This window comes from Centrocercus urophasianus, unplaced genomic scaffold (assembly GCF_019232065.1).
Source record: "Centrocercus urophasianus isolate 14NV4802_14NV808 unplaced genomic scaffold, USGS_Curo_1.0 seq_7, whole genome shotgun sequence".
Lineage (NCBI taxonomy): Eukaryota > Metazoa > Chordata > Aves > Galliformes > Phasianidae > Centrocercus > Centrocercus urophasianus.
In genome coordinates this window covers 5,152,628-5,173,281 of record NW_024885310.1, presented here as the reverse complement: position 1 = coordinate 5,173,281, position 20,654 = coordinate 5,152,628, and the positions used below count along the sequence as shown (strand labels likewise).

General features: G+C 35.9%; 1 protein-coding gene across 1 annotated transcript in view; it reads right to left on the bottom strand.

The window, feature by feature from the left end:
* Window positions 1–20,654, bottom strand: part of KIF18A (kinesin family member 18A) — a 39,739-nt gene that overhangs the window by 11,102 nt on the left and 7,983 nt on the right. Inside the window, exons 6-13 of the mRNA XM_042837229.1 lie at window positions 20,092–20,289; window positions 16,478–16,654; window positions 15,661–15,735; window positions 15,306–15,412; window positions 10,461–10,623; window positions 9,011–9,175; window positions 7,773–7,894; window positions 6,338–6,576 (exon numbers count right to left, since the gene is read on the bottom strand). Of these exons, the coding sequence (XP_042693163.1) occupies window positions 6,338–6,576; window positions 7,773–7,894; window positions 9,011–9,175; window positions 10,461–10,623; window positions 15,306–15,412; window positions 15,661–15,735; window positions 16,478–16,654; window positions 20,092–20,289 (1,246 nt within the window). The remainder of the gene's footprint in view (window positions 1–6,337; window positions 6,577–7,772; window positions 7,895–9,010; window positions 9,176–10,460; window positions 10,624–15,305; window positions 15,413–15,660; window positions 15,736–16,477; window positions 16,655–20,091; window positions 20,290–20,654) is intronic.

Here is a 20,654-nt window from a genome sequence, read left to right as displayed (position 1 = left end):
TTAACAATTGTTTTGCAGAAATCAAGGAAACAACCCCCCAAAAAACAGAGCAGCTGTGAACTTAAAAGGCTAAAATTCAGGTTACGTAGTTGTGGGTCCCAATGGTCAGGAATACCATTTCACATCACATGAGAAAAATACTCAGTCATACAAGACAAGCATGAAAAAGCTGTTCAATATATGAGGAATCTCTCCTATATACAAGCAGCATGCTTTTTCAATTTTTAATGATTCTCCTCCTATATACAACTACATCCCAACTTTTCCTGTCATCCCATATAATAAATTGACTTCACTTTTGGATGTTTGTCACTAGGGGAAGTAATGGATAATTTTTTTTTTTTTCCTACTGTAAATCAATTTCATTCTCTCATTGCTAATGTAAGAAAGGCTTCCGGAAATGGGATGCCTGAAACGATGCCAAGATCCTTCCTATTCACAGAAATAACTGCAAGCACCAATCATAGCTTTCTACCCATCAGTTTATGCTCTGAATTCTGTGTGGCTCTCCATTAAACAGCCAAAACCAGTCTAAATTCATTTTTAAATGAGGTTACATTTACATTAACATGAGGTTTTCCTAGTGTTACTTCATTTAATGGAAATAGTTGAGTTGCTCATAAAGTTACACATTCTGGATTCACAAAAAACAATTGTAACATATAATTAAAAATAAAATGATAAAATAAAATGCTAAAAATAATATGAATGAAAACTCAGGAATGTACATTCATAAAATAATTGTTTTTAAAAGATCTCACCTATTAATAGAGTATATAAGCAGGTTCAGATGTTATGGAAACAGCATGTTAAGGCTTGAGAATGAACATAAGCAAGAGTAGAGGTTCCGAAATTAAAGAATTTTCAGTCACCGAATAAAATCCTATAATCATTAAGGCTGGAAAAGACCTCAGAGATCATCTAGTCCAACCATCAACCTGTCCCCCACAGTGCCACTAAACTGGTCATGTTATAGGAAGGTTTCATTTAGGAAAACACAAACTGCTAAGGATGTATAATCAAGTAACATAGAAAATACTTGTAAGTGTTCCTGATTTATTTAAATCGAACAATTGGCAATTAAATCAAAGTGTTTCGTTTGGGAGTAAATTTGAAGCAATCTCATGTTATGTTCAAAAATCCTGGAGTAGTAAAAAAAAAAAAAAGTACAACCAGAAATTAGAGACAGATTCTCCTGTACAGAACATTCCTTGAAATGCTATACATACAATGTGTTAGCATGAAAAGTTACATAACTGTGGCAAAGCCAACAAGCTGTAATTAGCTTGTGCAGAAAATTAACGGTCTTAATAACTTGACCACAGAAACATGTTGAAAGAATAGCCAGACTTTTGATCTTGTTCTTTCCCCCATAGCTTTATAGCATTTAAAACACAGGAGAGCTTTTCCATGTAAGAAATTCTTTAAGTTCTATGCATTACTAGAACTCAGCTTAAATTCTACATCATTTTTAAACTCCTGATAGAGAAAAGGGCGTCTTTTAAGATCATATTGAAACCGTTAGCAATTAAGTCAGTATTTTGGAAAAGAAATTCAAAATACTCCTTGTTGTGATTCACCTTGAATAAGAGAATAAAGATCCTTACTTTGACCTTTAGCATCATTTTTGTTCTTTATTCTTAAGTCATTTACTAGCTTGACTTACTTCTTCAGAAGCAGATAATGGAAATACACAGTTAACGGAGTAACCCAAAACTCAAGGTCCCACTTTCATAACTTTTCTTGATCTACAGAACTGATTCAGCTGCATTGGATTTCTGGAGACAGTGATTATAATCCAATAAGTTATTTGACTTGAAGCATTCCAATCTATGAGAAAACACTCATCAACAATTAATTTGCATTTCAAAAATGTCGCGGTTCCCTCCAGAATAGCTGTCAGCAAAAGATAAATGTATCACTAAAAACTGAGTGCCTGCAATCAGTGCCTCGTGTTTTATGATAGGCAGAATTAAGTGGTTTCCTTTAAGCACAGACGTATGTGTGTAATGTTATCCTGAAAATGTAGTTTCTATACGTAAATGTGGATAGTGCATGGATGTTGCATACAATCCTTAAACCTCAGCAAGTACATAATAATTGACTCCATAAGCTTAGATGAAGATAAATTTATATTTTCCACAAATACTACATCAGTAGTTTTTAACATCAGTCACTTTTTTTTCCCCCCCAATATCTTCTCCAAAGCCTTCATGCAAATGTAGGTTCAAGAAAAAGCCATCATTTGTTCTCAGCTGACCTAGCAGAAACTCTTCCTTTGCTACAGACCCTTCCCTTCTGCTACAGAAGCATGTTTCATTGGGACAAATCATTTAATTGCCACCTAGTAACTTGGCTAACCTTTTCTCCACAATTACTCACTTGGAGTATTTCAGAAGTTCCTTCTCTAAGTAATGTATTTATTTGAAACAGAAGAGGAAAATATCGCTGCTCCCTACTCACACTGTGGAAATTAAGAATCAAATCTCAAAAAACTAACTGTTTTGCTCCTTCCCCGTGACAAGCTGAAGTCTGTGCAGTTATATCATAGGTGAAATATGGATTTTTATACAAAAAAGTAACTGCTGTGTAACACAGATACACACACACTATATATATATATATATATATATATATATATATACACACACTTTACATATATATATATTTGTCTCTGTGCAAAAACACTGCTTCCCTCCCAACACCTTAAACAAGTGATATCAATAATGAAATAACACTGCTCTAAAGGTGTGGGGAGGATCTGTAAAAATCTTCCTTTTCATTTGTTCACTAAGATCTTAGGTCAGCTCCTGCTAACAACTGCCAAGCATACATCCAAAATGACTTAAGGGAGAAGGAACTGGATTTCTGAATAATTTATTTTATCTTAAAGGAAAAAAAAAATTACTACATCCTTCCTACTTCTCATCAGGATGCTGCCTTTCTGCTTCTTCACATTTTCCCATGCTCATGTTCTTTTTTTTCTGATTTACAGTGTTTTTTTTTTTCTTAATAGTTTTATTAGTTTTTTCTGCAAAAGAGAAGTTATTTCCATAGCCTAATATCAGGTAATACTTCCAAGTATTTTTCAAGTGAATTCAAAAAACAATTCAAGTAGAGCTATTTCATTGCATTTATTTTGTGCTCCACTGGAATTTTTTTTAAGTCACTTTATTTTCAGCTGAAATGGACTACTTATTTTCTACCTCCAGCATCCAACATGTAAGAAATGACTGTGCAAACACACGTGATATCTTAGAAAGAGCACAAAGATTAAAATAATGTAAAAATTACAAATATGTTAATAAACTTTGTTTTTCTGAGCACAGTTCTCCATTTTAGAACTTTGAAAATTCCATTATGCAAAGTCAATTCTCATTTCAATTCCAATTCCATTTCAAATGTCAAGTTCTCAATACAGCGGTACCTGGTAGAAATTGTTATCCCATACAGTTATGTCTACAAGGCTTTGTAGAATGATTGCTACCTGCTGAGCAGTAAATTTTACAGTAAGAATCGCCCCCGAGGAAAAAGCTGCTCAAGAAAACTTATTTCATGTTAGCCCACCAACTTATGCTGCCAGTGAGAAAGAATGCGAGAGAGAGGTAGACTCTTCATGAGGAATATCAGGTATTGGTGAGCCTAGGAGCATCATAATGCACTTCTGCAAGCTCAAAGCAAACAGGAAGAGCACAAGTAGATTACGAGAAAAAACGTGATGTGCCTGGTTACCATCCTTTCATGTTACATAACTTCCATTTGAAAGACAGTTCTTTCTAACTGCTTTTCTCCTGCCTGTAGTACAAGCAGCACATGAAACTTTTTTTTTCCTATTTCCACATAGAATGACAAAAATAAAAACACAACAAGGATTTCTACGAACATCTTTAGGCAAAGACACCATTTACATCTGGAGAGAAAAATCTGTCTTGCTCAAAAATAATGTGTCCATTTACTTAGAAAGCCATAAGTTGAACATTCAGAACTGGAGAATGTCTACTTCATTCAGATTTGCAATACAACCCTTCAACTTATGTCTACGATTCTACAAGAGTGAGTAGTTTATGCCTTAAAAGTTCCTGTAAGTATTCATATAATGATTTTAGTGCTTCTGAGCAAGAATAGATCTGGTGTAGCATTTGATGAAAGGCAGAACAGAACCAGAACTCCACAATGAAGCTTGCACTAGTGTAAGTAAGCTACAGAAATTTAAATTTATGACAATATCCCGCATATGACAAGACAAACTCTACAATCAGTATTTAGCTACAGTTTACAGAGTTCACAGAAATGGTATTTGGATATATTTACACACTCTCCCCCTAACACCCAAGCAAAAAAGAAGAGTTCCAATCTTGGGCCTTAGCGTATCAGTAATGCATCCTCAACATGAATACTAGCTAGCAGCACTGCTTCATGCTTGCCTTGCACATTTACAAGACAGAGGTCAAAGGAAAACTCTGGGCAAATCTTGAGTTCTCATTTTATAAAACGTTTAAAGAAATTCACATTTTTCCTTCCACAGTCAGACTAACACTTCCACAAGCCCACCGTTATTCTAAATACTATAAAAAATGAAATTATGCTGAACACACAAATTCCAGGCAGATAATCACAATCAAAATTATGAAGGAAGAGAGCCTCTTCCATTCTCTCCACAAGTGCACTTCTCTGGATACATACACAAAACATGATCTGAATTGAGTTTTTTTTGTGAGCTAAACTGCTAATCCCTAGAATTCTAGTTCTAGCACTGGAATCAAGATATTACAGTGGTTAAATTCTCAGAGGAGTTTTGACAAAAACAGAAGAACACCTTTAACTCTTTCACTAAACAAATGTGCTTTGTTGTGACAGAATAAACAGACTAGGAAACTAACTCTAAACTGTATTCTCTTTGTTTATAAACAGATAACTAGAACAAGAAAGCAACTTTCTAAAATCATTTCATAAAGCTTTGCAAAATAGATTTTCATTAGTATCCTATTATAGAAGCAATGCAGATTCTATCACGACTACTGAAATTTGCCAAAGACTGCCAGCAACCTGTGATAATACATCCAATTCCTTTCTGCACTGGAAATATAATTGGAGCAGAGTGAAAGAATGCTGCCTCCCACTGAGATCTGCTGCCCTCACTCTAAGGACAACCACGTAAGCCACTAACTGTTTTTAACCTTGCTGAGCCTCTGACTAGCATGGGCAGAGCCCTAAGTGCAACAGCTCTTTCCTTCTCTCCTCGAGTGCTAAAACAAACAATTCTATACCTTAAAGAAACAGCCCACACAATACAATCTGACATTATGCTGCATACAGCAAAATAAACAGGTCAGCGCTCTGGTTATGATCAACAGCAGTATTAATGTGTCAAAATCATGCATGCATTTGATGAAAACTGAGAAAAAAGAACTTCAGCAGAGCAATTCTCTATCCTAGAACAAGCTGAATAACAGAAAGCTAAAGAAAGCAAGGAACTAATTGCACAGTGCTCCAGGGCTTACTGCTTCTCCATGTCAACCACCTTTTGAGAAGCACAACAATTATTAAAAGCTTCCTTTTTGTTACCTATAGATGTCTTTCACTATTACAATTTATTAGCTTTACCCAGAAAGCTAAAGTGTGCTGAGTGTTACCTATCCAGAATAGAAGATTCAAGCATTTCACCACAACAGCTCTGAGATGCCAATTCACCATCCCTCAGGACAAATACTCCAATGCAACTTGTTTGCTTTCTGGGAAAAAAATCTAAATAAGAAGAAACAGCTGTCTAGAGTCATGGGGAATTCATGGGACCATCACCACACTGCAAAAGAGCCAATTTCACAATAGAAACACTGAATCTTCAATCCTGCTTCCTTTAGTACGATGTTGTACTAAATCATTTCCAGGTAAACTCACAATTAACAGGAAAGCTCATTCTGCTCAAATATAACTTCAAGCTGAGTAACTGTAGTAGCTGCTTAACTTTCAGAATTACTTTGAAATAATTATAGTACAATTGACACCAGAACTTTTTCCATCAACATCACCTGAGAGACTGAAATAGATTAGTAATGCTACAAAGTACCTAGGAACACTGATGTACGGGCCATGTTACAAGATAAAAGGGAGTTATTTGTTAGAACTGAGCTCCTAAGTGTCTGGCCACTGAAAGAGTATCTAATAAGGAATGGCATTCACTTTTTTCTCTTTACAGAAAGTGGCCCTGAATCTCAGTTTTACATTCACCCTCAATATTAGCAGAAGTGTGCATCCACCAGTATACATTAATGAGACGCAGCTTTTTCATGAAATACTTAAATATTTCCAGCAGAGAAAAAATTAGTTATATACTTACAGCATGGGGTCTTCTGCTTGTTCACAAGTTGTGGGAATGCAAAGATAGCTGACACGTCTAGCTCACGGTTTTCCTTCTGTTCATCATCCCCAGTCTGGTCAGCCCAAACTACTGATTTTTGTCTTTGAATCAGCTGTTCTACCTCTCCAAATTCAGCCTCAGTTAAAGTATTTGTCAACCCAGCTTCTTTCAAAGTCAGATACTGCTTGCGAAGAACTGGAAGCAAAGCATTTAGAACTCTGTAAAACAAGACAAATGTGACTAAATCACAATCTGGTCTCTACTAGCACTGCTGCCACCACTAGTAATTCAAGGGTTTTTCCTTGTCCTCCTCCACCCTGGAGATCTGTTTTATGTCATTCCACAAAATTTCAACTAGGAAAAAACATTCTTGACTAAGCTGAGTAACTTTTCTCTTTAGCAAAATCAAGTATTTCACTATAAGAATTTTCCAAGTATAGTTTTTCTTTAATGTCTACGATCCTCAGTTTTTCCTCACTGTTTCTAAGATCCCTCAATCAGTACAAAAATAGTTGTCATATCCTGACGGAATTTGGACTTCCTAAAATTAAGGATAAGATGCACGCCCAACTGCAAAACAAATTCAAATGACAGAAGTTTCAGAAATGTATATGAATAAAGGAATTTTTGTTAGCTCTTGCCTAGGTTGCAAGACTAAGCTCTAGGTTCAAACAGTAGCCAAGGGGATGTGCATGCAAAAAAACAAATGAGAAACTTGAAGTTACAGAAATGGAATGTTAAGTGTTTGGCTTTCAGCTTTGAAGGTTTGTGTATTTGTTATTGTAAAGCTTATGCTAAATACCCTTTCTTCAAATGATGACTAGCAGCCAGTTATTTCATTTTGGAATTATTTCATTATATACATTTTACATCTATTTACAGAAGACCTTTGTGATTACTTCTCATTGCATATCTTGCACCCTGAAGGCTTGTATTCAACAGGTTCAAGAGACTGATGACAGAGCTGATATTTAATTCAGCTTTTTTTTTTTTGCAGTCTGACCACATATATACCAGTTTAATTATAACATTCTTAGTACAGGTAGAAGCATTTAATTTCCTGCACTGTAGATACGAACACAAACGCACAAATTGCAATCAGTACTGTTCAACATAAAAGTGAAAAAAAGATACAGTAGCCTATTAACAAGTCCTTAAAGCTATGCAGAGAAAAATGAAGTAAAAATAAGTGATGGACACAGTGCTCACAGTTTCAGATAAACAAAGAATGACAGAAAGCAAGATTTACCAAGCTATTATTTTCCTTTTTTATAGAAGAAAACAATTCTAATCTTAAGATAAAAGTGAGAAAAATCATGCTTCTGTTTTAACTATCAGTTCTATAGATATCCCAAAGTTACAAATGCCAAAAAGGAAGTTTTAAAGAGGCCTCCTGTACTGAAATTGTACTTACTTTTCCATCTGCTTATAGTGCTGATCTTGAAAGGACAATAAAGATAGCATGTGCTCAATCTGGGCTTTCAGGTCCTTAACTTCTAGGTTTAAATGGCAACACTGAAGATCTTCATGCAGTTCCTTAGGAAATTAGCAATGAAAAAAAAACCAAACAAACAACTGTAGACCAAATTATAAGTGAGAAACTGAAGCATAAAATGAAAAATAATCACATTAATAGGTGATCTATTGAAATGTAAAGCTAAAATGGATCAATAGTATTCTAATAAATTTATTGTGAATTGCTCGATTTTAATTTACATGCATAAATATTTTGTTAATTGACAAAAAGATGAGTGTGCTCTGATTAGCTCTAGGAGTCCAGCAGGCACACATGTATTTACATGTACATGGCCAAAGATACACTTGCTTCTTTTCCTATGTACTTGCTCCATATTTGGATTTCAGTAATGCTGGCTAGAACAAGTGTCCCTCATATTCAGTTATCTTCCTGTGATGCCAATATTTTATTTGAAATACTTTAAAATTGACTCTTACTGTATAAAAAAAAATTTAGTCATCCTAATATAAATATTCCATTACCTGAGTTATACAAGTGCTCATTGCACAATGTAATTCAAGCCAGCCTAATTGCCAACCGAAATCAAAAGGCAGAGAGGAAAATCCCAACCCTTTCTTTTCCTCATCTTTGTTTTCCTGTACATGCTTTCATCCCTCCCCTTCTGCCAGCTCAGGTGTTCACTTGGGACTGCATCAAGCTCGAGTTGCTAAAACTTGGAAAAGAGCTTAACACAATTTCTTCCCTGATTCTCACCTCTCTCGCAACCTTGAAATGAATTTTTTTTTTCTTCTTTTTTTTTTTGCCAAGATAAAAACTAGATTAGGCATGCTTAGACAAGCAGTAAGACCTACTGTGAAGGTAAGAACAGAAGTGTAGGGCAAGAAGCAGGATCAACTCTCAAGCAGCTGTCTCAAGTGCTCAGCCATACCATTTATTTACCTTTAGAATGTGTTTTTACAGGTAATTATACACTTTTACACAGAATGATTGTACAAACAACACGATACCATTACGGCAGAAAATCTAAAATACTTAACACTGGATTTTGAAACCACTCTGAAAGAATTAGTCACAGTCAAAACCACAAGGGAGATGGAAAGAAGAAAAATCTACCCTTGAATCACATGTTGCTTACAGCGCATGAAATCTGCCCTGTGAAGTGAAAGGCCTTTTACCTTTGGAATACAGCCACCTTGATCCAGGAGGCGCATTTCGGTTTCAACGCGATGCAGCCAATTGGTATTTTCCTCAAAACGTTCCATCTTCTCCTCTTTCTTCTTCTGTACATGTGCACAGTAGGTTCTAAGCCTTGCAAGCATATGATCCCGCTTGCAAGTGGCCTAAAATTGAAAGAGACACAGCGTTGAAAGTGACAACTTTCATCTGATATTTTCTAGCATCTCTCTATAAAATAATTCTATATACTTACACAGCAAATATTTCACATTTTTGACTAGTTTAATAAAAGTAAAATAGCTCATTCTTCTTATGGAGCATCACTGAACCACATGTAAACATTCCCATACTCATTTAATTTTACCATTATTATGGCCTACTGTTGTTAGTAACTTACTGTACTTATAGAACCAGTGATGCTTGACTGTTAGGCACACCTGTAAGTTACTAATGGCTAAAAAAAATCATTGGAGCATTTGAGTGCAGTACTGCTAAGATCCAACAAAGAAGTCTGCTCTTAAGAAACATTTATATGAAATTGTGCTTGAGCACACGTTCCCCACTATGAACACAACTGCGCCCCACTGGACAAAAGCATTACTTCAGAGTTTCTATGACATGATAGAATTTTAGAGTGTTAGTCACTTGAAATGTCTTAATGACAACCAAAAACTTGAGGCATTTTTTCTATTTGGACCAAATGCCTTGTGAATTACTGAAAAAAATAGTAGCTTGCAAATTATCACCTTCAGCTCAAATCAACGCAGACAGTTACTGTCACTAATCAAAATCAGCCCCACCCCTAGTTTCATGAGTACATAAAGCATTTAAGTCAAATTGTATCAGAGAAATTAAAATACTAGATGTTACCTTGATCTTCTAGAAAGAAGTAAGCATTCAGTGCAACATCAATTGTTAATAATTAGCCTCATACTCTTGAGTTAAATTTCATGGCAATTAAACATGATTTTGGCTCACGTGACCTTGCCCATAAACAGCTATTCAGAGATGGTTCTGGTGACTAGTGGAAACAATAAGAATCTGTCTTGTTTAGCACAATGTCAGTGTTTCTCCTTACGAACAGGATTAGTAACAACACATGGTTATATCAGCTTCATAACAGCCTCTGTGGCTGTACCATCCATACATTATCACAGTTTTTGGACAAGATCACTGTGAGCCTCCCAAGGCATTAAGTAACTATGACACACTCCAACCTGCAGAAGGTTCAGCTGAAAAAAGTTTTCACAGTTAACAGTAATGAGCAGAAACACACAGTTTATGTGGCATGGGGAAAAAGCCTGACTGGCATTAAAATAATATTTCTAACCTTAATACAGAGAATGTTATCAGAGTGTTAATCAGAGTGTCCCATATCAACAGTATAAATAACAAGGCAGTAGCTAATTGTTTAAGTTGCATAAATACTTTAGGACTTAGACAACTCACCTTCTCTATTCTTTCTTCAGAGCATATCAGTTGAATTTGTTCATGATACTGTTTCTGATAATAAGCCTTCAGTGTACTGACTTTCAGCTGCATTTCCAGCTTCAGGTATTCTTCTCTGATTTCCTCACGGTTTGCAAACACATTTTTAAGAACTTCTTTGTATCTATTACAAGTGAAGTATCACAAAGATAAGCAAGTGAGCTACTAGTACTTTATTATTACATGCAAACACACACAGGCCATCCTTTGGGAAAGTCTCCAATCCAAGCTGTAAATCAGAATATGCATCACACCTTAGCGCTTTTCAGGCTAATAGGGGAAACAGGGACGGAAGGTACTTAGAAGTTACTCCAACTAGACTAATGTCTAAATGGACTCAAAAATCTGCTTATCCCTGGTCTGCAACGCAAATTAGAGTAATAAGCATAAGGAGAAAGCCTAGAAAGATTATCACATTGCAATGTAAGTTTCTGTGGTGGTATTCTCACCTTTCATTCCCAGATACTGCAAGAGCAGTCCAGAATAGTCAAAAAGATTCAATCATGACACCAAGATAATACTCACATAAGGTGACAGTTAAACATGCAAGCATTCTAAAGATATGCAAAATTAGATTGCTATGCAGTGTTTGTTACAGAGCATCATGAAATGCTGTACAGTTACTGTAAAATTGAGCATAGGCTGAAGTAGAGAACAAGCTGAAGAGACATTCTTGCCATAAAGTTAACTTTTAGACAATGCATTTCAGAAGTAGCAATTTCATAATCTGAATTCTGAACAGCCCAAACTGTCTTATTACTTGCATTTTAAGAACAGGGTAACTTTTTCCTACAGTTTCAGAAACCCAGGAGTCTTGCCCAAAGTTCTCCAGACAATGCTACTGTATTGATGTAAAGATCTGTACAGACCTTTAGAATTTAGAAAAACTTCTTTAAGGAGTAAGATATTCTCCTGCAGAACATGACTGCTTTTACTTTACACTATTACTATCTATACAAACAGTCACCCTATGAGTGAATGTTTGCACAAGCAGCTGAAAGTTTTTTTTTGCCTCCACAGTATCCATAGAAACACAGTCCCTCCCACCTGCTTTGGAAATACAGCAGCAGAGAAGTGATGGCAAATTCTATTATTTTAACAACAGTAAAATTCTGCAAGCAGTTTAAGTGAAGCTACAGAATGGAATCTCCTCCTGCACTCCGTAATTATTAGGAACTATTATCACTATGTACCAATAAATGAACCTTTTGTGTAGTTAAAGATCAGTGCCCCAGCTACAGCATCAAGCAGAGAAGCCTCTGCAAAACTCCCGCTTTGAGATGGATTTCTCAGTAAGCATACTTTTCTTTCTGTGAAAGAATCTTCACTATTCACTTAATGTTAGAGTGAACCTGTAAGCACATGCAGGATATAATTATCTCTGGACTACCTACTTTCAGAGCTCACAGACCTACGCATGGGTGGCAGTACCAAAGTCAGTGTCCAAGGTCTGCATCAATAGGCTGAAGACTTGGAAGTTTGGCAGACATCACGTATCCTAGCTTTAGTCAACAGAAAGCACAGGAATGACTTCTAGGTTTGAAAGAGCAAGAAGAGTAATCAAGTGAGCCTAAACCTCTTTCAGATCACACTGGAAGATATCTTTGTTGCTTTTTTTTTTTTGAGGCTTAGCCTCAAAATCCTCATCATGCAATACTATTACTCAGTACGCTTTAATAAAATTTTTCAAATACCCTTAATTTAGGGATCTGTGAATTGGTGTAGCCATAGCAGTCAAAACCCTGATTTAGATAGAAGAGAGAAGAATATAGATAAACAAAGAATGTTCTTCACAGAACTGTAGTATATATGCCACGGTAGAAAAGTGGTAATATTTAGACAGGACAAAGTCATCCATTAAATGACCTCTTAAACTTACAGTTAAATAAGGAACTCGTCCAAACTGCTAACGTTTTGCAGATAAGAATGACACTTTACCATCTCTTTCCAATAAAATATCAAACTTGTACTTTATGATGAATGAAGAGACAACCAATATCCAGTAAGTAAAAGCATTTCCCCCTACACAATTTCTTAACTATTTTCTGAAGAGGTTTCACAAGCACAGCTGAAGATACCTAACAGCTGTAATTCCTTTGGTTTTGATCCAGACACTTGATGCTAACAATACATCTCTAAACAATATATAATAAATTTCTTCTCCTTCAGCAGATAAAAAACACATACACAATGAACCTTAACAAGCTTAGGTTTAGCCAAACAAATGTAACAAAGATTACCTCCTTTCCTTGAAAAATCTCCAAGATCCTAATCTGTTGCTAAACAGTCAAGTCTGCCTAGGAGTGTGGAAGATTTTAATACTAGCTCAATTTCCATGAAATCCTGTTGGGTACTACTTTAGTAAACATTTCCAAATTTCTGCAATTTGAAGAAATGGATTTTTACTGTTATCTCAGAAGGTTTTCCCAGATAGAAAACACATTCAAGAGGCCAGTGAAAGTATTAACTGAACTAAGTAGGTGGACAAATGTCAGGAATATATGATGAGATATGAAGGGACAGACCCAGTGAGACCTTCAAACCAAAACTAACCTTCTCAGATATAGATATACTGACTTGTGTAACAAATACATATAAATATCTTAAGTATTCTCTTGTCACACCAGAAAGATTGGTAGGAACATCATGAAGTCATCATGAAGGTTGATAAATCTAAAAGCAATAGGAACGAAAAGCCTACTAATGTGACTGAGTTTCTATGTGAAAGAATAATTCCAGATCCTGCCATCCAAATCTCCCAGGAAGGGTACTACTGATGAAATAATTGCCAGCCATAACAGCATCTGCTGTCATTTACGCATTCTACATTGTCAGCCCACAAAAACAAATTAAGTGGCTTTGCTGAAAGCTGGCATTCATACGTCCCTCTGTTCCTCACCCTGAAAGGTTACTGGTAAAACAGTTAACCTGGCTGCGAGCAGAAACAACAGCATTAGAACTTGCATATAGATTTGTTATTATTTTTTTAATATGCAGTAGAGTATCAATTTCCATTCGATAACATGTTCCTAGAATTTACAAACCGAACCTTACAGAAACTCTACTATACCTCTCCCAGAAACATACTATCTCTACTATTCTAGGCTTAACCAGTTTATTGATAATATAACTTAAAAGCTATAATACCTTACAAGAAAGTTATTTTCCCATTTTTTAGGTTACGAAGATCAGTTTCCCATTAACAAAAAATAACAACTGTTCTCTCTTACTCAAGGACTGCCTAGTTTTCCAAGTCCTACAGAATGGGCTTGCATCACCCCACAAGATTATTCCACAGTTATCCATCACAAAGCTTTCTATTATGCTTTTCCCTTTCCTTAAGCATATCGTATTATTTTATTACACAGCACTCAAATGCAACACTAACCTAAACTGTTACATTTATCATTCTTTTTCTGTCCTCCTGTGCAGCCTACATATAGTTAATAGTTGCATGATTTATTCCTTCTCTACCCCACCCCTCCCCCAACCTCTTTTTTTCCTCCGATCGATTTTCTGGCTGGCAGTTGTTAGTTATATCTTATTAGCAGATGAAGTGATTTTTCAGTGTGAATAACAACACCTCGGTGAACAACCCTAAGCCAACTCTGTGCTGCCCACACAGACGCAAACAAGATCTGTCCTGAGCATTTTAAGTTGAAAATATTTCACTAATGTCATCTCATTTTTGTATAGTAGGACACTACCAGGTCTGTAAACGTACATGTTTTATATATATATGCACACAAGTTCTAAAAAGTTCTCCTTTAGCAAGACATCACTTGCAGGTGTTGGTTCTTTCACTAATACAATAAGAAAATAAGATCCAAACTAAAGGCAAGGTAAAACAACTTCACAGCAATATTGCTAAGTATAGGCTCAAAATAGTGTAAGACTCAAGAGAGAAGGAAATGTAAATTTTATCTCAAAATTGAGGTTATAATATGGCAGTTAATACAATATAGTAGTTTATACATCTGAGATTGAAGAAAGTTGCTATTTCCCCCCTCAAAGTCTTTAGGTTTTGGTACTCAGAATGAACTTGTTACTCCTACAGAGTAACAGGAGCTTCTAGGAGAACATTTGTCCTAAACATCTTTTGTATTGTCAGTGGTAGAATTTCATATGTACAGTTATACAGAACACTACTGGTAGCCTTGGGGCACAAATACCCAACTTCTCAAAGAAGCAGCTTCATTTCATAAGGTAAGCTTAACAAATCCTATCACAGAAACATTTTAATAATCATATGCTTACTTCTCAAAGCTCATAACTCCAGTTAGATTCCACCTCCTATCACACATACAAACATTCTTGGTACCAGCAGTTAAACAAAAATTTTATGGGTATCAATATAATCCACACCATAATATCTACATGACAGAAGTATTATCAGCAAACACTTCACAAGAAAGTAGTTATATCTATAAGACCTTCATCATAGATCTAATTCATGATGTCAGTGAGTCATACCAGCTTTTTGATGGTCAGACTACACGATTATCTCACAGGATTTTGTTGAATAGCTTGCCTAGTGAGTTAAAATACTTCCTCAAGTACTTGTTGCATTCTGAATTCACCTTTTCAGTTTTTCTGAACAGGAGTGGCAGTACTGCACTACTCTATGTAAAACAACGTTAGGAGTTACAAAACCAATACTGAAAGAGTAATTTCATTCTACAGATATTTTTATTATTTTATTATTATCTATTTTATATTATTTATATATTATTTTACTACATATTTAGTATTTATAATCAGGAAAACCCCAGTCTTGAAGAAAAAATCTTCATGTGATCAATTTACCTTTGTATTTCCACTTGCTGATGGTTTGAAATTACAGAAGAATCCTGGCTTTGATGGATGCTTGCTTTTTCTTCGTATGTTCGCAATTTCTCCTTCAGCATCATGATCTTAAACAAAAGAGGTACCTTTTAGCTGGATTTTTTCCCTTGATTTTTGAAACCATCTGTCTGTGCATTTGTCTCAACACATTTACAAATAGCACTAAGTGATATCCTTTTTGAAAAAAAGAACATTCCTTAACTTTACACAGAATTATTAGGACAATATTTGCCCTGTAGGTGCAAACTAGCTTTATTTTAAAATTCAAGCTTGTAACAGTTATATGACAACATTTCAACAATAGATTATAACGTACCTCTTTCTTCTGTTCATTGCAAATTTTAACATATTGGCTTATGTGGCTGTCCAAACTAACAACATTACTCTTCAACTGTTAAAGAAATGAAACAAATTATAACTCATGAAGGAGATTTTTTAAATTTCCTTGCATAAAAACAGACTGTGTTTAAGTACTACATATTTACATTTGCACTATACTCTGAGGAAAGGGATGAATATATTTCTGGCTTGGCCACAAAATTGAACTTTTTAGCTTTTGATGTCATCTGCTGCATATAGTTTTCCTTACAACAGCAATAAATATTAAAAAAAACTACGCAAAAATGGAAATTACAGTAAAATTCCATAGTACGTAAAAGAAATTTTGGTATCACAGTACAAAGGATTATTAAAAAGTCACAATAGTCTAAATAGATACTACAGAGCAGAAGACAGGAAGCCACAACGGATTTCCACTTGTCAATAGAAGCTCATTCAGATTCTCAGCTCCAGTTGAATCCTACTTGTGACAGAGCTGGACTGGCTTGAGCACAACTGTTCAAACACTTCTTTCATGTGCTTTATTGAGCTCTGAATACAGAATGGTAAGACACTGAAACTGGCTGTGGATTTCACCAATTGAAGATTATTTCTAAATCTGAGGCTCGGAAGACAAAATCTTTTCAGCTCACTCTCAGTAACAAACACCCAGATGAAGAAAGAAGAGACAACAAAAGAATGTTGAGGAAAAAAGGGTAAGTAAATTGAAAATAGTCTTCTGAAAGAAATAACCCTTCTCCTAAGAAGATATTGCTACACTTTGACAGAAGATCAATAAATGCCAATATACTCACGGAAGACTTAATATCCTTTGCTCGGTTTGCATATTTAAGAGTATTATATGTGTCATCATAAAACATAAAGGATGGACTAACAGCAGCTATCATTATTGTTCGGCAGTTTCCTCCAAGGGAATCCTTCAACAAACGAGTGAGCTTGCTGTTTCGATAAGGAATGTGCTGTTTCTTGCTCTATAAAGGAAACATTGTTATGTATTAAGCAGCTGTACTTTACATATGCTTCAGTGTTTGCTTACCCTTTCAGGAATACCACCAAACATGACAAATAGACTTACAATATCTCTTTTACATAAATCAACTTCCTCAAAATCACATTTACAATCTGCTTAGAATTATTTAATACCCCTATAGCAGAATTGTTGCTCAGGTTACTTCCCAATGTCCGAAAATATAACAAAAATTCTTATGGTGTGAGCAACTAACATAAAAAAGTAGGCTATGCAAACCATTTCAGTTCAGAGTGATTGAGGTTGAAGTCCCTTTCGAGATCCCTCTACTAAAAGCATTCTCAGCTACAGCAAGCTGCCAAGAATTTTGTACAGCTGAGTTTTGATTACCTGCAACGATATTGACTCAACCACCTCTCCAAGCAGCTCAGCTGCCTGAGTTCGCTCAGTAAAGCTTCTTCCTTCATTACATTTACACTCTCCATCGCATAGTACAGAAGCAATTAGTACCCCAATCCCATACTGAATACATCAACGTGAATTATCTTACTTATATAAAATGGTACAGGTTCTAAATTCTGCCTTTTACCCCAACAGGATGGCAGGGGAAGTCTGCAGCTCTGCCAGGCAGCGTAACAGGAAATAAAAGCTTTGATCATTTACCCTATTTGAAAGGAGAAATTGCTAGCTGACCAAGAGGTGCAAGCTGTGGATTTGAGTTTGGCAAAAATTCAGGCTGTTTTGTCCCTCTCTCACACAACTGTTCATGCCATTTCCCTTGAGCTGCTGAGCCAGATCAAGAGAATAATTTACTGCCACAAACAAGGTGGGTGAAAGAGCACAAAAGACCAATCAAATCCATAACGCACACCTCGTCTCCCCCTTCAAAATAAACACTGGGATATAGAACCCAAAACAAAAAAGGCATTTCATGATCTGGGAAACAAGACCCTGCAGCCAGCAAGGTAGAGAACATTTGTAGCCGAAGGTAGGAAAGCCTGATAGGGCAAACCCCTTAACTGACCAGTTGAGATTTAACAACTTACTACTGACTTGAAGGGCATACTACCCTGCTCTTCAAATCTCTGCTAACAGTCCTCACAAATAACTGAACCAGCAAACACTCAATAGGGTAAAAAACAAACAAAATTCATTAAACCCCTTAAAGTTTAGAAGTAGTTCTGTGTAAGTAAAGTTGTATTTTTGGCAGCCATTCCTGAATAGGGAATAAAGCTTTCCTGTATATAAATATAAATATATATATATATATATATATATATATATATATATATATCTCAATATCAAATTTTCAGTGCAGGATATTATTCTGGAGATGAGAAAGGAGGCAGTTTATTTTCTTGGAAATATCGTGTTGACTAGACAACAAATTCATTCCCTATCCATAGGAGCAATGAAGACACACTCTGATTCTTGTTTTTCTGTCTCGTGTGACTATAATGCAAAGTAACTGAAGGGAAGTATTATATATAGTATCGTTACCTACGTAGTACCTTAATAACACCTTATAGTACCTTAACTACATCCATTGTTACAATTATCTTAAAACTGTTTTATTAAATACCTATACTTTTTTCTATTGGACATTTGTACCAAACAGGTAGCATCTTGCATACAGAGCAAATATACCTTACAGACCCCACCCAACAAAATACTAGAATAGGGACAAAGCTTAAAAATAAAAAAAGCTTGTTGAAACAGGATAATACTTTGAAAAGATCAAAGGAAATACAAGGATTCTGACTGGCCTATTTGAAAGTCAGTTTATAGCCAGAAGATAAGAGAAACAAAGATGAGAACATAGCATTCACTAGAAAAGTGGGTAAGGAAATGCAAGGCCCTCCCAGGCAATGCAGGAAATAAGTACACAGCAACAATCTCTAGTAAGAGATTTAATGACAAGACAGGTTTGGACATATACAAGGTACGATGACAACATTAGAAAGGAAAGTATTCTTTAAAGACAGGTGGGAACATTAGCAGCAGTATGAAATACTTTAGGGAAGCAATCTTGAAAAAAAAAAAAAAAAAAAAATAGGAGGGGAGAAATGGATTGCAATAATCAAGTCAAATATACAGAAAGACAAAAAAAGAAGTAATTACAGAAGAAACAGGAAAGCAAGCATGTCCATGAAAGTTTTTCGTGATGCACAAAAAACAGCATCTTGTTGAAAAGCAGTTGATAAATAATTGTATCATTTCAATTCTGCTTTTCAACATTTATTTGAAGTTCTCGTGCTACTGACAGTACAACACACATTCAATCAGATGATGTCTATTAGTTTAACCACAAACTGAGGTGGAAAGAAAGGAAATAAGTTTCTCCAAAAACACATTACAGAAAGTAGCTATTCTTTTTCCCTTCTATAAAAGGATACTTCTGATTTTTCACTTTAAAAGTTGAAGATTAGTTAGGTGGCCTCCATGTACAAAACATACTGCCCTTTTACCAAATCAATAAAAAGAATTCTCAAATGAATCTCCATTATGATGATGAACATGTTAGAAAGTTATCCGTTAATTTCTGTTACTGTGCAAAACGTGTGTCTCACAAAATGGAAAGAATTAGGAGGTAAGAAAAAAAAAAAAACAAAACCAAGAAACAGTTCAGATGCACGTCATCAAAACTAATAGACTCATACATGGTTGATAATGGGGGAAGTTCTTTGCTATGAGAGTGGTGAGGTGCTGGAACAGCTGCCCAGAGAGGCTGTGATGCCCCGTCCATCCCTGGAGGTGTTCAAGGCCAGGTTGGATGGGGCCCTGGGCAGCCTGGGCTGCTATGAAATGTGGAGGTTGGTGGCCCTGCGTGTGGCAGGGGGTTGGAGATTCGTGATCCTTGAGGTCCCTTCCAACCCTGGCCATTCTGCGATTCTGTGATGATGGGCAGAATCCCTAACTGTTGTAGCAGTTTAAAACCTTAGGATTTCTGCTCTGATTTTAAGCAACACAGTATAGGACATTTTCATTCAACACTCTTCTTGTGAAGGAAAATCCTAAACCTTTATTTTATCTAAGTAAACATTAAGGCAATTCATGGGATAATGATTCCAATCATTGATACAATCAGATATGAAATTAGGATACTTAAAACACATTGTTTCTCTTTCATATGGAAGTTACTGTCAGCAACAAAGCTCACGTGGCTAAAATTAAGCTACAGCAGATGATTCAGTAACTAAAAAGTTAATAAAACAACTCCCTCCCTATCCCACCCCTCAGCAGAGTCTACAGAGGCTCTATTTCTTAAGAGAGTAAAGGCCCTATTACATACATTTTCTGATATACTCCATGGTGACAGGCAATGAGGAAGTTACAAACAAGCAACAAGAGTCAAAAACATGCAACACTTAATGCTTATCACGTACAAAAACATTTTCACAAGACTAGAAGTCAAAGACGGCTTGGGAAAGCACCACGTACCTTAGGATCTGCCAAGGCATTAATGATATTTCCAAGAGCTAGCAGGGAGCGGTTAATGTTTGCTCCTTCTCTAAAACGAGCTCCCTTAGCATTTGTAGCACTGGCACGTTCAGATCCTGCGAGGTCAATGAGGGACATTTTGGCGATGCGAACATTTTGACTAATGCTAGCTATCTTGTCTTGCTGTCTTAAGTAAATCTACAAGGCAAAAAAAAAAGTTAGTTGACCACTATCCAGCGTCTTATTACTCTAACATTGTCAGAAATTCTCATTGGAATCCTTTTGCATTCTAAGTTAAGCCTTTCCATACTCATCAACAGGCAGTCTTGTCCTAGTGGAACATCATTTCTGACTCCTCAAATTCATCTGCTTCAGGTAGGAAAAAAAAGAATTTGAGTATGGTTGTATACTGTATTTGGCTGGGGAGTAGTAAATTTTCTTCGTACAAGCTCTTATGTTGCTGTTTTTCAGATTTAGGACAGTTGAACACTAATGTTTTCATATTGTTGAGTAGTACTGACAAAGCATGAAAGCCTTCTCCATTGCTGAGTCAGCCCTTGCTC